This window comes from Heliangelus exortis, chromosome 1 (assembly GCF_036169615.1).
Source record: "Heliangelus exortis chromosome 1, bHelExo1.hap1, whole genome shotgun sequence".
Lineage (NCBI taxonomy): Eukaryota > Metazoa > Chordata > Aves > Apodiformes > Trochilidae > Heliangelus > Heliangelus exortis.
Genome location: NC_092422.1, coordinates 122829680 through 122852896, shown reverse-complemented (window position 1 = coordinate 122852896; position 23217 = coordinate 122829680). Strand labels below are relative to the sequence as shown.

At 35.9% G+C, this 23217-nt stretch overlaps 1 protein-coding gene and 1 long non-coding RNA gene across 2 annotated transcripts in view; one reads left to right on the top strand and one right to left on the bottom strand.

Moving 5' to 3' along the window:
* The window catches only part of CFAP54 (cilia and flagella associated protein 54), a 108517-nt gene extending 90885 nt beyond the window's left edge, over positions 1-17632 (top strand). Inside the window, exons 60-69 of the mRNA XM_071764486.1 lie at positions 1681-1786; positions 2510-2602; positions 3120-3261; positions 5292-5492; positions 6699-6907; positions 9707-9892; positions 12322-12428; positions 13265-13454; positions 14762-14839; positions 17306-17632. Coding sequence (XP_071620587.1) covers positions 1681-1786; positions 2510-2602; positions 3120-3261; positions 5292-5492; positions 6699-6907; positions 9707-9892; positions 12322-12428; positions 13265-13454; positions 14762-14839; positions 17306-17425 — 1432 coding nt within the window. The 3' untranslated portion in view covers positions 17426-17632. The remainder of the gene's footprint in view (positions 1-1680; positions 1787-2509; positions 2603-3119; positions 3262-5291; positions 5493-6698; positions 6908-9706; positions 9893-12321; positions 12429-13264; positions 13455-14761; positions 14840-17305) is intronic.
* Positions 16693-19043, bottom strand: LOC139805744 (uncharacterized). Its single transcript, XR_011729980.1, has 2 exons — positions 18992-19043; positions 16693-17031 (listed from the first exon to the last, which is right to left on the bottom strand). It is a non-coding gene; the product is annotated as an uncharacterized lncRNA (long non-coding RNA).
* Positions 19044-23217: the final 4174 nt, after the last annotated feature.

The window sequence follows — 23217 nt, the reverse complement described above, 5'->3', positions numbered from 1 at the left end:
AGCAACATTGATAGTGCCTGCCTTTCTTATTGTAGAGAACTAAACATTCCAATCACCTTTATACAAGCCCTCTGATGTCTTTAAGTTGGTTTAGTTAAAGATTTTTCTTTGTATCTCAAAGCTTATTTTGTTAGCATGCCTAGAAAGTTACCTAAATTGTCGCAAATTCAGGTGTAGAATTTAACATCTTTCCACCTAGCTTGTCTTATCTTGAACTGTACAGTACTCTGAATTTAGTATTTTGCTTTACACAGATCATACTAAAACTGGAATTTATTGTACTATATAAATAGCCAACAACATAAGCAAGAATTTGTTGCTATGCCTAGCAAAGCCAGTTCACAGGGGAGGTCTGGAGAAGTTTACAGAACCAGGAGGAACCTGCATAATAAGACTTAAATCTATATGGAACAGAAATTTTGGGGAAGTTCTCCAGATACAGTGATTTTTCTGCAGATGCAGGGCAAGGGAAGTAATTCTGCCACTCTCCTAGGCTTTGGTGAGATCCCACCTGGATTACTGCATCCAGCTCTGGAGTCCTCAGTACACAAAAGACATGGACCTCTTAAAGATGGTCCAGAAGAGAACCACAGAAATGATCAAGGGAATGGAACACCTCTGCTTTGAAGAGAGGTTGAGAGAATTGGGATTCAGCCTGGAGAAAAGAAGGCTCTGTGGAGACCATACTGTGGCCTTTCAATACTTAAAGCAGACCTATAAGAAAGATGGAGACAAACATTTTAATACAGCTTGTAGCAGTGGAACAAGGGGTGATGGTTTTAAACTAAAAGGGGATAGATTTAGATTAGATATAAGGGAGAAATTTTTTATAATGAGCGTGGTGAAACACTGGAAGAAGGTTGCCCGGGGACGTAGTAGAGTCCCAGTACCTGGAAACATTCAAGATCAGGTTGGACAGGGCTTTGAGCAAGCGGATTTAGTTGAACATGTCCCTGCTCATTCCATGGGATTTTGCAATAGGTGACCTCTGAAGTTTCCTTCCAACCCCAAATCCATTCTATGTTTCTCTCTTATTTGCCTGGTTTGTGCTACTACTGTAAAAATAACTAAAAGAAGAAGGATGCAGAGGAGGAGAATGGGAATTGTTGAGCACAGTCTGCCTGAAGATACAGGGTATTCTGTGGAGAACTCAAAACTGACTATTCCTCAGCTGAGCCCAATGAAGAAACAGGACAGTTTTGGCCAACTGTTGGTACTTTTTGCTGATTCTTGGAAGAGTTTGACTGAAGATCCATATCCAAATTCAGCCACTCATGATTCAAGGAAACCAGGACAATGAATGGTTGAAGAAGGAAAAGGAATCTGTACAGATTCTGTACAAAAAGATCACTTCCCTTGCAGAATTACAGTTCTCTTACTGAATGTTTGCAATTTAGTGGGGGAATATTTGTTGCACATAATGCAAATGAGATTTGACAGACTCTTAAATCATCGTGTTATTTGTTAGGCATAGCACAGGGATGTTTTAGTCTCACAATGACTTTCAAACAGGATTACATGGCTTTCTGAAAGAAGATACACTTTAGGTAGATGATGAAGGATGGATGAATGATTTATTTGGTAAAGCTGTCTGGCTGGTTTTATGTATGAGTCAGATTGTGGCACTGCAATGCTTACTTTGATAGCAACATTGATAGATCTGTATGTTGTTTCTCACAGGTTAATAAGAAGATCATACCTTGAAATAGCACTACTATATTTACATTTTGCCTCAAGTAATGAGGATGTGTCACAGATGGATGAGATGGTGCCTTCCAAATCAAATGTATGTTTTCTGTCTTTTAGGTAGTGGCCCCTTGAAAGCAGGAAATACATTTCTGTACACTGTATATACATTATGCACCTTGCCAGACTATTTCTTACACTGACATACTGATATTGAAAATCCTACTAGAAAAATCACACAAAGAAATCATATACTACAGCAGTAGAGTTTTTTTTGTTTGATATTCTTTTATGTATTCTTCTGTATAAAATTGGAAAAAACACAATGAGTGGTGTTTTAATTTCTAATTATGCACTAAACAATTTGTGCCTTGTGAAGAAACATAACATTCAAACATTTTAAAGTTATTTATACTTTACGAGATTTACATTTTTTAGTACAAATTTGAATGACAGCATGAGAAAAATTAGACTTTAACCATGTTAAACTGTCTGCAGGTCATAGATTAGAAGTGTAATGTGTAACATATGAAAAAAGAAGTAATCAAGATCCCAAAGAATAGAAAATTATATTGAAACTGTATAGTAGTGACTGTAGGATGGGCTGCTCTGAGAAAATTTTTACAGGAGCAGACAATTAGTATGGTCTAGATATTTTTAAAAAGTCTTAGCAATTAATCATTGGATTTACAATCAATGCTGATTTTTACAACTTGCAAATAAACTAATAATTCTGAAAGTAGGAAGACTTTTTTTCTATCTTTAAATTTATTTTACTGAAATACATTTAGAATACTAATTGTGAACTGATGTATAAATTTAGGTATCTTCTGAAGAACTCTCTTCTCCTGAGGAAGCTCTGAAATCAAAGTGCTACAAAGTACAAGCCTGGATTGCTGTAAGAGCAGCTACACAGGTTGGTGCAATATTCCAAAGTAGTAACTTATTTTTTTATTTTCATTTCATTTTACACAAGCAAACAAGACAACACCAACAAGGTAAGAATTAAGGCTTCCTGAAATTTTTGTCATAGGTCTTATTTTAGGAAATTAAAGTGGACAATGTCTGTGTAGGGCATTTAATCTCGCTAGGACAGATCTGACTCTGCTTGCTTCAACTTTGATTCAGTGCAAATAAAACTGCACACTGCCTGATATGTGTGCACATATATTTGACATGTGGGTAGACATCGGTGGCATCCAGGTGAGGATATCTGATTTGAAATCACTTATGCAGTAATTAAGCTGTCAGCAGTAATGATTTATTTAAGTATAGTATGTACCTTATGTCAGAGAAAAATAGATTTTTCTGACTTTTAAAAATATTGTACGTTGAATAATTAATTTTTGTCATCATCTCGCCACTCTCTGATTTTAAAATCTGTATAAATATTGTAGGGAACTGCTTTTGAATAATAAAAGTATTATTTTTAGGTCAGTGAAGCTGTGCTTGCTTCTCAGCTATTAATTGGAATGAAGAGTGTTAAAGAATGGAGCATGAAGGATGCAGTGCAACAAAAGATCCCAGCATTTGCTTCCATGGATCTTCATGCTTCGTACAAAGATTTCTTATCTGGTATTCTTTATATCTTGTAATATTAGAGCATTAAGTTGCTGATAAACCATATGTGCCATGTAATCTAGTAATACATTTAATATCTTATTTTCATTTATGAAAAACTACAAGTCAGATTTGGAAAGTAATAGAAAAATCCTCATCTTGCATAGCGGTACTAAATATTGAAGAGACCTAATGGGTCTGTAAATATAATCCTGTGCATAATCAATAGGTTAAGACAAATTGCATTGTTTGCATACTGTGGCTCAGAAAGGGTGCATATGCCATGGTACTTTCAGGAAAACTTCTAGAATAGGTCTTGTCCCCCTTATCAGTCATCGCTTCTTGTTTTTTGAAACACTGATTTAGAACAGACTTCTTTCCCTAGGCAATTTAGCTGTTGGAAATTTTCAGTATTTCTTTTTCAAAGAGATGTTGAAGTCTAATAGCTTGAATCTCCCTACCCTTCCCTCCCCCCAAAAAAGCCCAAACACCAAAACCAAAAACCCCGAATTCTTTAAAACTTATCTGCCCTCTTCCTGCATTCTGAGAGTCAAAATCAGGGAAATGAAATAATTTTCACTGCCTTTTGGTTCCAATGGAGAATCATTCAGAAATGCTTCCATTATCTTGGTAGAACTTTGCCTTTGCCTGGCTTATTTCCAACTTCTGCATTTATTTTGCAGCTAATGGGGTTGATGAAATGGAATTTTTTTTTATTTTAAAAAAAAAGAAAATCAATGAAACTAGAAATTCTGGGATAGTGGTTGGCAAATGTTATATAAACACTACAGTAAACTATCTGTATTTATTTTTAAATTGGAAACCATTAATGTTGTTAGAAAATTTTGGTTCAGTGACTTGATTTCAGTCATCTCAAATGACTGACAAAGATTGAATTGCTCTGCCTGATAGTTGCAGGCAAAGCTAAGCAATGTCTGCTTACTGTGCAGCATTTGAACATAAGTTTTGATTCACTTATGAAAACAAGTGTTGTATGCTAAGACTTTCCATCCGATTATTTTGTACTAGCTCTGTTGGTTGTAATTACAGCTAATTTTTTTCTTTTAGCAAATGCAGCAGGTGTTTTTCCTGATGGTTCTGTTAGGCAATACAAAGAAGAAAAGAAAATGTAGAAAAGAAATAGTAGGCCAAAATATATAAATGTAAACTTAAATGGAAATGATGAGCACACCATGCTAAACATTTTCTGTGAACCACTCATGAAACACATTGTTAAAATTTTGGCTAATAACAATGGGGCCAGTTTTCCAATTGACTGTGAAATATTGGGAATAGTGAAAAATATAAAAAATAATGAAAAATCCAGATTTTCTAGAAGTACACTTATTTTCTGGAAGTTTGCTAATAGTGTAATGTTTGTTCAGTTTTGAAAGAAAAAACAGAGCAGAAGAATTGTGCAGACTTTTGAGAGCGTCATGTACTAATACACTGAAAAAAAAATAATATAAGCAGTGATATAGTGATAACTAGAATGAAATATTTTTCCTCTTTTCACATAAGTATAACTTTCAAGCAGCACCCAAAAAAAAAAAAGATTTTTTTTTAGTCCATAGTCAGGAACTTTAATAATGTGCTTAATACTGAAAAAGGGACTGGATTGAAGCTGACAGTAAACACATAAGAGTACCTGACTCTTCTGACTTACTTCAATGTAAATGAGAAGTTCAGCTGCTACTGCTATGACTAATGATTACTGGTATTGTTTCCATTTAATAAATATATATGATTGAAAATTTATAGAAATATTTGTTTTATATTTAAATTCTGAGAGAGAGAAAGCATCTTGCTTACTACCCCTTTCAGCTTCTTGCAAGGCACAGTCAGATTCCTGGCCATGATCTGTGAAATATTTTCTTTACTAGATCAATTCATATTAAAGCAGAATGGATTGAATTTTCCTCTTATGAAAAATAAAACCAGGTTCACAAATTACATTTTTAGTTACAGATTAGTCAATTCCAAAGCAATGCAGAAATAGAAATATTCAACTAATTTGTATTGTTGAACTGTTACCACGTTTGCAGATGGATACTGTGTTGTCTTTGAAAGTCCCAGAACATCTTCTGCTGCAAACAAACAAATCATACAAGACAAGCAGAATGAAGGTGAAGGAACAGAAGGTCTTCCTGCCAAGGACAGCCAGAAAAAAGAGGAAATAACATGGGTTCACTTAATCCGCTACCACATTCATTTAAAAAGGCTTTATAATACAAACCTGCTATTTGGTATGAATTTTTATTTCCTTCTAGAAAACTGCTGTGGGTGAGATATTGTTCCTGGGTGCCAACACTGTCAGATTCAAAGGTCATTATGATAGTGTCATTTTTGAGTTCCTTTAAATTGCATAACTGTGAAAAAACCTTCACTGAAATCAAGATTTATGTCAGTTTACAACCACTGTAAGTGAAGGTATAATTATGTTTTTTCATAATTATTTGTAATCCTTAATGATACCAGGAAAAGCATCCCTCAAAACTTAATTGCTATTACTGTATCAGAAGCATGATTTTAAATTATTTACCTATATTTGGTTTTATTCCTGGATACATCAGACTTAAGTCACATCAGAAATAAATCTGTTCAGTTTGGGACCTGTTTGTGAGAACTGAATGTAGTGGAAATGGGAAGTCTGAATATTATTGAATATGTTTTGACTAAAACCCAGATACTATTGCTGGTTTATTTTGCTGTAAACAAAACATGGCAATAGGACCTTCCAAACAAAGAAAATATCCATTAATTTTAGGTCCTTTATACTATGCATCTACATTTGATCCCCAAATGCTGAATATACAAATGACAACCTGATAGGTGAAAACAGAACTAGATACAGGTGCTGCCAAGAGAGAAACTCTGAAAATAATTTCCTTGCCAGGATTTTTCCTTGCAGCTTCAGATGAAAGGAAAGTATTCTACTTCACCACAGAACTGTAAGGATAATAGTAAGGTATCTACAGGAAGGTATCAAAATATGCATTTATATCTCAGCTGTATTGACAAATGATGGATCTGAGGGGGGAACTCAGCTGATCAGCCACTATAGCTCTAAATTAGGGTCTTGGGAGCTCTTAGAGCTGCTTTTGACTCTCCTGAGTAAATATGCATTAATTCTAGTGGGTGCTTAGATGTCTGGCAAATATACTGATGCTTACACTTCTAAATTTAAGTACTTACACCTCAAAACTGCAGCTCTTTTTTTAAATGCCACTTTATAATGTCTAGACAGACTGTTTCATTATTGACCTCCAGTGAAAAACTGCAATTCAAATAGCATCACCTAGTAATACTTAAAGACAATCAGCAGTAGTGTTGGAAATGCATTTATTTGACATTGAAACACTTGTATATTAAAAGCGGATAAGTACTGAGTAGCTGTAGAAACTTTACTTTGTAATAACAAGTGATGATGTAATAAAAATCTCTTTTCAAAGCTGCCCCTTATTCAGGACCTGGCTCATTTTCTGCAAGAGATGGACACCTTAGTGCTGTTTTTGACTCGGGGATTGTTCTGCGCATTGCAGAAATGCATTCCTTTCTTAAACAACATTTGACTGAATATTCAGTATGTTGTCTTGAGAATTTCCCAAAAGAGCTACATGATGTAGAACTGCTGCTTGGTAGGCCTGCTGATTCTTCAAAGGTACTTATTTTCTCTCTGATGTTTCAAAAATATGTATTATACTTGCATTTCACTCATATTCTTGTCAGTTCCAGTGATGGTATTTCTGAGAGTACTATAGAAGGATGAAATATATTATTCAGAGCATTTTTTTGGGTGCAAAACCAAAATCCTTTGCAAGCAGCAAAGGACGTAGATAACAAATGCTAATACCCTTGTGTTATTTATCACTGCAAAAATTACTTAGTGTATTTAGACCCTGAGAAGCAGATAACATTTAAGATTTTATTATTAGTTGATGAAATTGGCTGTGTCATTTCATAGGACTGATGCTTTTAGTTGTCTAGATCTACATGTTTTATATCAAAAATGTCCTGATGTTTTCTTTGTAGTGTGCATGTACAAGCCTCTATCTTGCTAATATTGGCCTATAATAAAAACATAGCTTAAAAAAGGTATGATTTATATTCTCTTAAAATTTGTTGAATCACCCTCGTGTGCCAATTTTTTTCACTGAGTATCAGCTGGCTAGGAAATCAATCTTTTCAGATCTCTGGCTTGTGAACAGCCTATTTGAGCTTTCATATGTAGGCAGCTCAGACTGCAGTACTCTGAGGCAGACTCTGAATTGGAATTCTGGAGTCTATTTTGGCTGTGGTATATATATTGAATATTGAGTAGTAAAAGTCTTTGAAGATTCAATGTAAAAATAATTGTCTTCAGAGTTACTTCATACCACTTCTCACATTAATAATTATCCAATAATTATCCAAATACAAAAAATTTAAAATGACAGGTTTCTCTTTGGTTTATTTTTTTACCTGTTTTGTTCAGTATTAGATGGAGTCAGGGGAACCTTGAGGAGTGAGAAGTTGTTATTGTAAAAAAAATGTATTGAAATACTTTTGTGAAAGTAGCTTTTCTAGAATTGGTGAACTTTTTGCAGTGTTGGACAGCATATCATTACTCATTTCCCAACAAAGAGCTGACTGTGCCACTGAATAAATTGTAAATATATGGTATGTGACATTTATAACAACCATCATATATCAAAAATTATTTTACTCTGTCTGCTCTTCTTTTGACATAATTAGTATTACACTGTCCTAGAATAATAAGCTTCAGAGCTCACTGTCATGTTCATGACAGGTCCAAGCTGCATAATCATGTGTTAGCTTCACTGTTGTAGACAGCTAACAACCATGAAGCTCCTTACGTTTTTTTAATTCTAAGCTTCATTGATTTTTATCACAACATTTTTAGAAGCCTTTACTATTCAGAAGGCTGCATAAGTGATTTAAAAAAAAAAAAACCAAAAACCAAAAAAAACCCCAAAACTGTAATCTGTTACTGGGATTTTTAACAGTACAAAGAGAGAGAATTTTTGAATGAATGATTTTTATGTATGAGGTTGTTTTGGCTCCAACAGTCTTTGTAATTCTGTTTTTGACTCTTGAAGATTTTTTTGGCTGTGCTGGACAAAACATCCAAATTACATTAAAAAAAGCCATAATTAAAATCACGTGCCCTGTTACATTTTGCATGCTTGTTTTTTATTCCACTCCAAGATAGTATATAGGATTGGAAGCATTTAACTAAGGCAGTTAGTTGTTTTCAAGCTTTTGAGAAAGTTGAATAGATAAATATTTATGCGTGTAATTCAGCAGCCTTCCAGTTTGACAAGAGCAGTTGTAATTACTCCAAAAGACTAAGTAACAATGTAAATAACAAAAGATGCAGTTCAGCGAAAAAGAAAACATTACACACATTTTAGAAGAAAAAATAACACAGTAACACAGATTTTTAAGAGGCCCAACTCAGAGGTATGGCATAAATTAGGCTGTTCCCACCTAACTGTATGTTGTGTTCTTATATTTTTTTTTACTCTTCATACTAGCAGGATAGTGGGTGATTAACTGCCAAAAGTAAAGTGTAAAATCCCAAATGTAGATCTTGTAGTAGGTGGGTGATGCATGCTCTTTTCATCAAAATGAAAAAAACAGCTACCTCCCCACGTATCTCTTTTCAGTGTCCATATTTTGGAAACAATGATGGAGGAACTAGCAACCTTTTCACATAACTTTAGAATTCCTCCTGTTCTTTGCAGAGCTGCATAACACTTCAGAAAGTAGAAATGGTATGGTGCTGTTCAGCCTTTAAACAAAATAACTTACAATTTTAAAGGAGGCTTTTATTCATAAAGAGATGTTGATTTATAGTATTCCTCCATTCCTTCCAAATGATGGGCATACAGTAACTATTTGATGGATAGTCTGATAATATTCTATATATATTTTAGTAAGTGCAACACAGAATAAATCCTCACAAATTAAGTGACTGAATTTTGAGCATATATCACCCTTTGATAGTTGCACAGCTAATGAAATGGCAAATAGTAAACATAAACAAAGCATTGCTCTAACATTCAGAATACTAATTTCATTATTAATATATGGATTAATATTTAAACCGCACAAATTAGTTTTTCATCATTAAATTTCATATGGTTGGCAAATAATATCTTTTAGCAAAAAACACAGTTCCATAAGAAAGATGTCAAATGTAGCAATCAGTGTTATTGTAGGTGTCTCTAAGTCTTCCTAGAGATTCTTTGCATTAACTTTAGAAATATTTCATCATGTGGACTTTGAAAAGCTTTAACTTGGTAAAAGGAACACGTTTTAGAATAACCTATTTATTACATAAGCATATATTTGTGTAGCACTGAAAGTCATTCTGATTCTAGTAGACACTATATTATAGCAGATTTTGTATGTTAAAGTAGAAAAATAAGATTTAAAAATTTATTCTGTGTTTCAGAGGTCTCTTGAAATTACTGGAGTTACATCAAAGATGACACCTGGGAGAATAGTTTCTCCAGTTTCTGTCACCACAGAAGCAGACACTCAAATGGAGAGCAGGGCAACAAATGCTTCAAATAAAGAAATTAATTTTCAGTGGTACATTCCTTCTCTGGAAAAGCCATCAAACAATACAGAGACTAAGGTATAACTACACCAAAACAGTTCCTTAGGTATTAGAACAAATTAAGTGTAATTTCCAATGAATATTTGTGTTCTCACTGATTAGTTTTTTAATTATACGTATGCTGATTGACAAGTTGGCAATCATTGGCTATAGATTCACTCTGCCACAAACCTGCTGTGTGGGACAAAGAGAATTCCCTGACAGGTTTTTGGTAGCAGGGCAAAGGGATTGTTGGCCATACAGATCTCCAAGGCCATGTTGTATCCATGCCTTTTGCAGGTCTTTGTTGCCTGAGTAGCACAGAAACACAGAGTTATTCAGGTTGGAAGGGACCCCAAAGCTCAGATATGCTACTCCCCTGCAGTTAGCAGGGACATCTTCAACTAGACCAGGCTGCTCGGTGCCTCATCCAACCTGACCTTGAATGTTTCCAGGAATGGGGCATCTGCCACCTCTCTGATCAACCTGGGCCTGTGTTTCACCACCCTCGTCATAAAAAGATTTCTTCCTTATACTAAATCTAAATCTACCCTGTTTTAGATTAAAACCAGCACCCCTTGTCCTGTTGCAGCAGGCCCTACTAAAAATGTTCCCATCTTTCTTAGAAGCCCCCTTTAAGTATTGAGAGGCTTCAATAAAGTCTCCTTGAGCTTTTTCTTCTCCAGGCTCAGCAAGCTTGACTTTCTCAGGCTCTCTTCAAAGCAGAGCTGTTCCATTGCCCTGATCATTTTTGTAGTTCTCCTCTGGACCATCTTTAACAGGTCCATGCCTTTGTGTGCTGAGGACTCCAGAGCTGGATGCAGTAATCCAGGTGGGGTCTCACCAAATCATAGCAGAGGGTCAGCATTTCCTCCCTCATACTGCTGGCCACACTTCTTTTGATGGAGCCCAGGATATGGTTGGCCTTCTGGGCTGAAAGTGCACAGATCCTATGAGGAAAGGCTGAGGGAGCTGGGGCTGTTCAGCCTGGAGAAGAGGAGGCTCAGAGGAGACCTCATCACTCTCTACAACTCCCTGAAAGGAGGGTGTAGCCAAGGGGGGTTGGTCTCTTTTCCCAGGCAACTCTCAGTAAGACAAGAGGGCACAGTCTCAAGTTGTGCCAGGGGAGGTTTAGGTTGGACATTAGAAAGAATTTCTTTACTGAGAGGGTGATCAGACATTGGAATGGGCTGCCCAGGGAAGTGGTGGATTCTCCATCCCTGGAGATTTTTAAAAAGAGGCTGGATGTGGCACTCAGTGCCATGGTCTGGTAACTGCAGTGGTAGTGGATCAAGGGTTGGACTTGATGATCTCTGAGGTCCCTTCCAACCCAGCCAATTCTATGATTCTATGATTGGTGGCTCATGTTCAGCTTTTCATCCACCAATACCCCCAGGTATTTTAGGTCTGCTCTCAACCCCTTCATCATCCAGCCTGTACTGATACTGAGGGTTTGCCTAGATGCAGGTGCAGGACCTTGCACTTGGCCTTGTTGAACCTCATGAGATTCACATGGGCCCACTTCTCATGTTTAACATTAAGTTTGGTTAAAGCTGACCAGTACATTCAAACCCCACTGTCTGGTGGGAGGCTGCTAGAAAAGCGAAGATACACATATACAGGAAAAATGATTTTTGTAAATCTCATTTCTCTGAGAAGTCAGAGTAACCATGAAAGATGAGACCAATAGGAGGGTTGCAGGAAAGCAAGAGACTAGGACATGGAATTAGTTTTATTTTTAACCAAGGGAACAGCATGTAGGTAAAATTTCTGCTGCTGCAATAGAAATCTGTGGTCTCGAATCTCATGCTCCATGAGTTTTTGACACAGCAGCTCAGTGTCAAATCTCCCCCAGGCCCTCTTCATCTCTATTAGTAAGCTGATAGAAGCCCTCTGAACTTAGTGCAAAGAATGTACTTCTCAATATAGTTTTGCAGGTTACTTTAACATGACCTTAGAGATCCAGAGGCATCTGTTAAAAATGACTACTGTATGAGCATATTTTTACTAATAATAGCAAATTGATTCAGTGAAAGATGAGAACATTGTTTCATTTTCTTGTGCTCTTGTGTTGATACAGCTTTATTAGATTGGTGAGTTATGTGTATTTCATGGGTGTATGATGACAGCCATGCACAAGTCAATATAATTAATAACACAGGACCTTTGGAAATTCAGTAAAAACTCTTTGTTCAGCCCACCCGAAGTTGGAACTTTGGACATAAGTGGGAATGATTGAAGAGATTCAGGACAAGACTAGCATTTTGGTGGTTACTCTATAGGGTATAACTAATTTACAGTACGAATTCCTATGAAGTGACATTTCTCCCTTTTTTGAAAGTCAGTATCCAAATTTTTCTTCATCACTTCACTGTATTTGATAGTTATTATAATTCAGCATCACTGGAATAGCTCATGTCTATTATAGCATAGTGCATTGTCATTTACCTATTTCATCTTTTTTACAGGTTTTGCTGCTTTATGCTTACAATACAAAGCCTGTCAAAATTAGCAAAATCAAGATTTTCAGTTCAATGTCCATGTTTTCAGGCTACTTGTGGATTCCATTGGCTAGGTAAGTAGTCACTGAATTTATGCTGTTATTTCATGCTATATTAAAGATCAGTCAACCATTTAGGATGAAAGAAAATAAAGCACAAAATATCAAAGAGCTCTAAACCTTTAAAAGCATACATTTTCACTTTTCAGAGATTTTTCACTATAAAAACAGTACAAAGTTGTACACAGCATTAAACCCATTCAAACATATCTTTTCAATATATTAGTATTTTTGTTTTGATTCTTAAAGAAAGGAGAAGCACATGCTAGTTATATTACAGTGGCATAGCAGCATAAGAAAAAGCTGGCAAATCTAAGGAGCCAATCCCAGTAGTTATTCACATTCTTTCACTGGATCAGCTACTTTCTCCATCCCATATTACAACTCTGAGCATGCAATAACTTTCCTCAGTTGTAGCCCCAGATTCAGCTTTTCACTTTACATTCTCTGGCATTTTTCATTACCTCTTCCTTGTCATTCATCTAGCCCCAGAATTTTTGGAACTGCTGAGCAGGTGGAGGGGAAAAAATAACAGGCCATGAAGAGTTACAGCCCCTTCAACCTAAGTTGTCAGCACATCTTGTACTGGTTGGATGAGAAAATATTTTCTTAGAAAGGCATATGTACAATATTTCTTACCATTATTAATGCCAAAAGTTGATACGTTCCATATTTCCACTTCCCTAATGGAAAACTTCTCTTTGTAAAATTATGAGATCAGTATTGAAATGAAAGGAAATGTAGAAGCTAATCAATATGTAATAAATGCTAGGTCAGTTTAATCATAACATGGAAACCACAAATATTGTTGTTTTATAACAGCAGTAATGAAAAATCTTGTGTTCTCGCAGAATTACTTCTTTACGGGACAAATTATCTAATCTGAAGCAGCAAGTTGAAATATTGATGCAAAGTCCAACAAGCTTGCCTTCAGCTTCAGAACCTACAAGTTTACTAGAAGAAAGTAAAACTTTGAAAATAATTCCTTCAAAAAAACCCAAAATTAATGTTGCAAAAGTGCATCTTGATGAAAAAACAGAAGTAAGTGAAAACAATTCTACTCTTAAATATGTTTGACAGTCTTTTACTTAGGTTGTCTGTTTTATGGAAATAAATGACAGCTGACCTGGAAAGCAGACATAGAAGATTAAACTGCCCTTACCCCTTTCAAGAATTTTCACTTTTCGTTTAATATTTGACTTCTTTTTCTTATATATTGCTTGTTGCTTTACAAAAATACCAGACACCTTCAACCTTCCCCTTGAAAATTAAAGGCTACATCTTCAGGTACATAAATGTGAAAATTTATGCTTAATTTATATTATTCTACATCTGAAAATGTGCAGTTCTAAACAAAGCCATCAACCAAAAAGTGCATTTTAGAAGTCAATTGCACCATCTTCAATGCAAAATGGGCAGGGATGGTTCTGAAATCAGAACCTACTGCTAACATATTGAAAGAAGACTAAAACTGGCAGTGAATTTATTTTCTCTATGCCACTTTCCTCTCTTCTTTTTATTAGTAAGGCTGAATACGGTCTGCAAATAACTCCCCCACCTCCCTACACACACAAAGGACGTAATTTCAGAATTTTCCATGTGGTCTGTTAGAGATAATGTCATTGAAATAGAATGTTGCCACAGCATAACTGCTGCTTGATAAATGCCAAGGCAAAACAGACGTTTATTTTCAAAGTGGGAGACATTTATCATGTGACAGGATTCTCTTTCTATCTATTATATGAAATGATTAATGATGTAGAGGCTGTCATTTAGCCTGATGGATGCTGTAAAACAGTGACAATTGTGCACTGTGCCATTATTATGAGGCTGTATTTTGACCAGCTTGGAGAACAAATGATGTTTTGGCCAATCACAGTGCTTTCAGGAGGGTAGACAGAACTGTCTTTTAGTGATTGCTTCTGATTACCTGAGGGGTTTTGCTCAAACTCTCATTAATATATGTCATTAATTGGAAAACAATGTTCAGAATACTAATGCCATGCATTACACATGTATAATTATCATATTGTCAGGGTATTTATTTAGAATGCCTTTAGTAAACAGGTAGCAAAAGTATGCTTGCTCACTGGACTTAATATCTGAGCCAGGGGCAATTTTGCCTCAGTAGAAACTGCAAGGTTTGAGCACTGGTATTTGTACAGCAAACACCTATTTGTGTTGCAGAAAATTAACATTCATCAGCTAAGTTTTATTTTGCTGCGAATTCAAATAGAATGACCTAAATCTTGATTGTTCTTAAACATTTTTTGAAGCCAAGCCATCTGTTAGCTTATCAGAGGAGACTGATAGTGCAGCACTAGTTTTTCCTTGTTTTATGCCTTTAGGAAATGGCTAAGAGCTGTTTATCTGAAGTCAAAGCACTGCTGTCTGGTGTTCCAGCCTTGTCCTTGCCATTAACTGAGGTATGCTGTTCTTATTAATAGTAAAAATATGATTTTTCATTTAAACTGAGATATGGATTATACTACTAAGTAGAATCTTGCCATTTTTTTTTTTTTTGCTCATACATTTTTTGGGCTTTCTATCTGGGTTTTATTTCTTCATCTTTACAAATAAAATACCAATGTACATGATTACAAACTGATAATTTCCTCACTGTTTATTAGAGTTTTTTTTATGCATACAAAATATCTATACCTTTTTATACACACAAAAATATATTAAAACTGTATCTTACTCACAGTGGGTCCATCTGGTTTATCCACTGTTCTGTGGTGAGACTAGATCGAACACCCATGATGCAAATGCCAAATACAACTTCCTTCTGTCCCCATGTTTTTACAGTTATTCAGGCTTTCTTTATATTTTCTTTAGCTTTCTTTACCTTGTCCATAACACATCCTTAGAGATAGCATGCCTTTTTTTTTTTTTTTTTTTTTTGTCCATGCTGACAACAGCATCTTGTTACCCAGTTTTAGTCAGTATGCCAGAGGACATCATGGGAACTGGCCCACAGCAGGCAGCAGCAGTGTTCTCAGCCATCCTAGGGGGAAAAGGAGAGGACCACGGCTGTCATAGGAACAAGGAACTCCAGGAAGGATTTTGGAATCCAGTATATAACATATAACCTCCTCTACTAATTCTCAAATACCTTCCCTGCAATTGTTCACAACTGAATGATAATGGAATGGCAATCCCTTGTACTCTTCTTTTCCAGTCAGGTAGCTTTTCTTACCAGGAGAGAATCCTAAGTTTTATCTGGGAATAGTTGGACTAGTAGCCTACTATAGAAGAGAGACTCTAACACTGTTTTGTGCATCCTGCAGCTTTATACCTAGGAGTGTGTACTCCCCTTTCATACAATGGCACCCTTCTGGTGCTCCTTGTCCATCCTGAAGGTCCCTTCCAAATGAATCCCAAACCTTCATATTACTCAATCTGTCTTTATCAGTGCATCAAAACACACATTAATTCTTCAAAGCTTATTTCTTACAGTCCTGCAAAGTATCTTCCATGGCAGAGATCTGGCAGATACCGAGGGAAAGGTTTAGCTGAGCATTCACAGAATCATGTGAACCTCCTGGACCTGTTTTAAATTCTCAAGAATGCCCCCTGACTTTGCCTGCTTCTATTTGTGGGTCTATGATGAAAGTGAGGGACCAGATTAAGTGGTCTTCTTCCAGTAAGAATATGGTATTAGTTCCTGTGTTTTCTTCTGGCTAAATGCCACAACAAGCTAAATAAAATGTTTCTACAATGGTCTTTCCATCACAAAGTTGAGACAGAGTCTTCAAACTAAGATCCTATTAGATATGGGAGATTTGGTTGAGCAAGTGAAGCCTAATCCTTCAAGAAGCTGAGTATCTTCATTCTTCTCTGAAGCCAACAGAACCTGTGGAGTCTTCAGCACTCCATTATGTATTTCTAAGCAGTATTTCCAAAATTTCAAATGAAGTTACATGTGTGTCTTACCCACTCTTCTTAGCTGCAGAAGGGAATCTCAGTGTGGGATGATGTTTACTATAGGGCAGTAGATTCCCTTTGGTTTTAAGCATGCAGGAGAAGGCAGCCTATAAGTAGTTTTACAGTTTTTTGCTCACCACACACATTTTTTATTGCTCATCTTCTTGTGAATTAATTGGACAAAGTCAGTTGTAATTTGAGGTACTGATTTTCTCATTCTCTGGACTGTCAAACTTTAACTCCTATCATCTTTCCAGCTTCTCTTCTTTGATGCTCTTTTTTCTGTTCAAACATCCTACAGTGCTTTTCATTCAGCACTGAATTATATTTCTAAGGGGAAAAAACTGCATGCTTGGTTTTAAAGTTATTTAATGAGTAGCTATGTTCTTGAGGGAGATAACAAAGGGTAGTGTTTGGGAGTTGAAATCTTAAAAGTAAATTTATAAATAAAATAATTGCATTAAAAATTAACCTCCCAATATAGCCTGTTCTGGTCTTCTCTTCTTTAGTTAGTTTTTCTTAGTACCTAATCAGAGAAATAGTTCTTCATGTCCGATGGACATGCAGACCAGTTTACCATTGTCTTCTGTTTCACCTTTTATAGTTAGCTCCATTCTTTTAACTTCTCTATGGAAAAGCTTTCCAAATTACTCAGAGTTCCTGCTTCTCCTCTCTGGTATCTTCATTTCACCTACAGATGATAAGGATAAACTTTGAGAGCAAGACGGCTCATAGAAATTTCCCCTTTTTTTACCCTATATTACTAGTTTCCTGCAAGAAATGTCATTACCCAGAAATTTATATTGAGGCAATGAATATTTCTAACATTAATTGGCTGTAGCTCAGAACTTTGTCTTTAGTGCAGACTTATTTATATATATGTATTTTTTGGTACCTGCAAACTTGATGAAGTTATTTATTTGTTTTGTTGCTTGGATTTTTTTTTTCCACTCTGCTTTTTTCAGATCCCATTTGATGTTACTTTGCAATCAATAGCAAGTTTGGAAGATATGTTTGATTCTGCCAATGGATGTACAATAACTGAAGAAAGTCTTTTCAACTGGATTATTTCTCTGTTTCACTAAATTTTATTTTTGTGATAACTTAACAAGTTGCTGAGTGCTAATGATTTAGACTTACTTTCTGGTGTTAATGAAACAACTTAATTAATCACACAAGGATTTGGTTCCTAGTGTTTTCTAATTTTCGTTTTTAGCTTATTTCTAATTACTTGAAAATTAATAGTTTAAAAAAATAGAATATATTTTTAGGAATAAAATACATTAAGCGTGGTTTCTGAATAAGAGGATTAAAATTTGATTTATTCAGTCATCTATAATTAGATGAGTTTTCAATAATTTCCTATTGTTTAGAAAAGCTGAATAGGCTTGTATTCTAGCATGGGCCAATAGATGCTGCATTTTCCCTGAAGTTTTACTCTCATCAGCATTTTTAAAATTGGTTTGCAGTTATCCAAAGTTTTGCTATTTTGGGAGGTTTTTTTGAGGTTGAGAATTTTTTTTGAAACCTGCATTATCAGACTTTTCCATCTTTTGTTAAAGAAAACCACAGAGAGAATAAAAATGTTGAGAATAAAAATGATCATTTGGATGTCTCCATAATTTCAAAGCATCTGTCTGAAATAAAAGCCACAAAGGAAGTTTAAAAACCAAAATGGTAATATAGAGAACATTTTGGGGCATCTTCCTGGAATGCTAGAACCTCCTCTACTTATGCTGTTATTGTTGTAAATATTATTTTAAAGAGCTGAAGAAACCCTGATGAGTTCTAACAAGAGTCATCTGAGGAAACATGCTTGGCCAGTGTCAGAGAGGAGGAATTTAACACAAAAAAGGTGAGTTTGTTGAACGAGACCACACAAGAGTGTGCAGTAATAGTCAGGATTGAGAGCTCATAGCCCTTTTGTTTTCCTCACATCACAAGACCAGGCACTTCTTTTCTAGTTACAATAATTTATTTGCAACAAACAGCAAAAAACCAAGGACGTTTGAGCAGGAGCCCTATGAGGCTTTTCCTGTCACTTGCTATGCTTCTCTAGCCATGAAAATTCAGGGCTAGCAGTTACTATTCCTGGGTTCAGTTTCTGTGAAAAATAAGCAACTGGGTTGAAATGCCAGCTCCTTTAATTTCATTCAGGCTCTCCTTAAGCCTGTTGATAAAATGATAGCATATTCTGAGCTCAGTGGAAACTGCAGATTTACTTTGGCTCATTACCTGGTTGAGTGAAGTTCCTTTTATGGAGGGAGGGAGAGAGGTAAAATATTTAACATAATGAGTACCTTAAGTGTGATCAGTAAGAAGAAGAAATGGGCTGGGATTTTTTGCTAAAGAAAATTGGATGGTTTTGTGTTATGTGTAGCTTTTTCTAAAAAAATGTGCTATTTTGTATAGCTTTTTCTGGAATGCTGTAGGTAGTAGTAAGATTAGAAAGATTATGATATAATTATAAAAACACAGTAAAAAGTGAGTACTTGATAGGAAAGGAATTAATAACTGAGTTAGAATGCTTACTTAGCTCAACTGCCTAACAGCCAGTTTGGAGGAGATGTTCCTTGGCATTACTCTTTCAATTAAAAGAATTTATTGCTCTGCAGTTCTTCAAAAAGCAGGAAAGATAAAAATTGACATACCTCATTTTTCTTTTACAAGGATGAAGTTGAAAATGGCAGCTTTTTTTTTTTTTTTTTTTTTTTTTTTTTTTTTTTTTTTTTTTTTTTTTTATCTCTTCAATCTTTCCTTGTGCTTTTAAAAGAGTATAACATTTTTTCTTTTGGTGGTCACCTTGAAGTTTATCATATGAGTTTTGTGCAGCTTAATTAGTATTTGTAGAATGCTCCATTTGTAGAATGCATTAGGTGAAAATAGAAGCAAAGCTCTGTTAACAGATGAGGTGTTTCTTCAGTGCTGCCAGACTGGACCTTCTTATGACTCCTATACTTGAAAGAGAAATATTAGATAAATTGCTTTACATATGCATTTAAAATGCATTGCACATTCTAAGATATTTTTGTTGAAACAAATCAACATCCTGCCATCTTCACAGCACAGCACAGGGAAATAATGCTGAAACATTGACCTCACTGTATCCATAGCAGCAGATTCTACTCATAAACACAGGATTAAGTATTCAATGCAGGTTTCAGAAGGAAACATTGGAGAAAGTATTTTTCTTTTAGCATAGAATTAATCTTCTTAGTTAAAATCTGTTTGTAAGAAAGGAAGCTCGTATCTAAATGTCTCCAGTAATTGCACATTAAAAAAAAAACAACCTATAAAGCTAATTGCAAAGCGAAAAACTTCCTGGTTTATATATTATAGTAGTTTGGGTGGCTTTTTCCTTACCATTGAATGCAGACTAAAGCTTTCAATGTGTGAGACTAGAATAAATTTGTGTCAGCACCATGCTCAATTAAATTTCAATAGAATCCTTCTCTGTGTCACTGTCTCCAAAATTAAAAAGGAAGAGGGCAAAGGCACCTCCTTTGATTTCACAGCCTGAAGTGTAAGGGGGGGCCCCTCCTGCTATGTGGAGGTTTGCTCAGTGATCTGCCCTCCACAACACTGCTAAAGGGCTACCTTGACAGCTTTGATCCACTGGCAGGATTACCAGTTCTGTTCAAACTTTAACTGAAATATTTCTTCATTCCACACCTGTGAAAGGAATAAATGGTGTTTCCCTGTCTGATCAATTGTGGGACAGGGCAAGGGAAGAGAGAGCACTGTGAGGAAAAGCTGAAGGGATTCTGAAATGAATGGTGTTTTACCTTCAGGGCATCCCCTGCATGAGTGATAAGAAGGATCCTTCAGGGAACTAAAGAATAGTAAAAAGAGGTGGGGTTTTGTTGTTTGGTTGTGGATTTGGTTTTTTTTTAATTCCTTTAGATTGGCTGTTCTGTGAATTGGATGAAATAGGTGTCCTGAGAACAAAAGCACCTTCTGGTCTCGTAATTAATAACTGCATCATCAAGAATGTTCTAGGGTTGGAACTGAAACTGAACAGGAAGCATAACATTGACAGTGAGCTGTGGAATACTTAATTTTCCAAATACATTTCCAATCTAGTTTTATAGTTATATTGCTGCCTTGATAGAGTTGTATATTCAAGGCATTCACAGGATGTGTTTCATGCTTCCAAATACACAGCAACCTGAAATTAATTTTGGTTAAATTAATTTTATGATGTGGAAATGAGTAATTTCACACAGATTTATTCAATTATGTGTGACTGTTTTTAAAAATTTCACTACAGCTAAAATTCATGCTCATTTTTGTTAGGCCTAAATATATATCTGTTTTTTGGATGACATCAGTCTAAAAAAATAATCCTAGTAATTAGCCTCACTATGCCTCAGTTTCTTTATCTGAAGATAGCAGTAATCCCCCCATCAATGAGGGATTTTGAGTTTTCTGCATCAACATTTACAATTCATTCATTCTTTGAGTGAAAGAATTTAAGTTATTATTCAACTGAGACACAATGTAAAAGGGGTAGTCATTTGTTTCCAAATCCATTTTCAATGAAATCCAAGAAGAAAGATTTTTTAAAAAAGAATAATGATGGAACGAGAATGAATTGTTGGAATTGTGGGTTAATATGCTGAACTAATTAAGCCAGCAAAGAGTACCATTTATGTTTGCCAAAGGTTTTCTTTGAGTCAAAGATACAGAGTACATCATCAAGTGAGAGAAGAAAGACTATCAACCACAGGTTAATCTTTAAAATGGAGTGGGTGAAAGGGTCCAGAGGCAAGTGCTGAAGTCAAATATTTAGCACTGCAATTCAATTTTCCACTTTGAAACCCCAGAGATAATTAGAATTATTCTCATTTGTCTCCCATGTCAGCTTGATTTAGGATTCTACTTAATGTGCAAAGAAAAAAAAAGTACACGTTGAAGCAAATTACTCCAAAAATCTCATTGTCACACGGTGGAAAACCAGAATCTACTATACAAGAAGTTTAAGTATAACAATAATAGCAGCAATAAAGTTAAAATTATTTTACACAGTCTTACTATTCTTACCCTTCTTCAGCTGTGTAATTTTCACACTAGCACTGTTCTCCTGGGCCCAAAGGTCAGTGGTTTTGTGCTGGTGTGTGCCTGTGAGGAGCACTTAGGGCAAGTACTCACATGTGGAATCATAGGCCACGAGGAATATGATGTTGGTGTTTTCTTCTCTCTCATTCTAGGGTCCATTTTCCACACTTCTACACTTTGTTCCTTTTTCATGGCTTTGCAGTTTATTCCATGTTAAGTCTAAATTCAGTATACAGTGTTTTATGTATGTTGGGTACTCGGGTTCAGTTCCTTTGTTGCCATGAAAACTGCTTTTGTCCAGCAAGTCTTTGATGGTGAATCTTTTGCATCCAAGTGCCTCATCCTTTCTCATCCCATGCCTGTACTCCTCAGCTGCATCCTGAGCCTCCACTTCCCAAGGCCTCTGCTGCCCTGCCAGGACTGCAGTTCTCTGCACTGCATCATTATGTCAGTTGGGACATGACAACCAGCTGGTTTTTTTCCTGACTATGAGGAAATGGATTGAACTTTCCCATCTGTTTTAAAAACTAAGTGTGTGTGCAGCAAAAAGCTTGATGCAGAAAAAAGCATCCTGCACTTCCAAGATGGAGGTTCCTGGTGGAGGGCCTTACAAAATCAGGGGTCGCATGTTGAATATTTTGCTGAGATTCCCAGATGAAGGCAATTCCAGCAAAATACCTGGAAAGCCCTGTGATGAGGATTCCCCTAACACCAGCAAGGCACAGTTTCCCCCCAAACCCTATCTATCTGCCTCAAGTGCAAGGGAATGTTCTAGGGAGTCTCTTTCAGGCCCTTGTGCTACTGCTTGGGATGCCCTTCCTTGGGCAGGTGGCCTTCTTTTTCAGCAACAGTACCACCCTGCTTTAAAGACTGGGCTGTGTGTGTCACAGAATGAAGCAAAGAAATGCTCATCATGGTTACTTGAAAAACTCAACCATTTCTAAGTGCTGAGCTTCAAGGCTTCAGGGCTTGGAAGGCAGGTACTCACCTACCTGTCTGTAAACACAGTTACAATTCACAGTGAGGAGATTAATTTAAAAAACCAACCAACCAACCAACCAAAAAACCCCAGAGAATATTATTATGAGAGAGCTTTTTCTGATTATATGTGCTGAAGATAGATAAGAACAGAATAATGAGTATTAGAAGTAAAGAAGCCTTTAGAAGCAAAGCATGGTTGGTTTAAAAGCAAATTAGGACAATAAAGTGGAGTGGGGGTAGAAGACTTGTAGGAATGCTGTAGATCCCTTAGCACTCAAAGATTCCGAGAAGACAGATGATAAGTAGGACTAATGACTTGTTAATAAGTCATTAGTAAGATGCAATAAAGACATGATCCTCATTGCTGTAGGGAAATAATAATGGTATGATGTATAATAGTGACATGGTGATGAGTTTCTTCCTTGATTCTGAGCTCACTTATTAGACCTGAAATTAACTTGAAAAATCAAGATCCTAGCAGCAAAGGAAAGCAAATGGTCAATTCAGATCTAGTGTTTCAGAGGGCTATGCATAAGATGAGGATGCATTTGAAACCAGATCTCTACAGTGGAGCACTTAATTTTCTATGGTTTTCTTGTCTAATATCCCTGTAGAGACTATTTTTTTACTATATAATTTTCTACTTGGGTTTAGAAAGCGCACGCAGTGAAAATACATACCACTTTTGAGGAAGATCTACCTTTTATTCTACCAGATGGAAAAAAAAAGATTTTAAAAATCCCTCTTTCTGCAGAACTCGGCGTGACTGGAAAAGCAGCTATATTCCAAGTTAGGATACAGATACCATTTGTAGAAGTAAACATAAAATGTATAATGG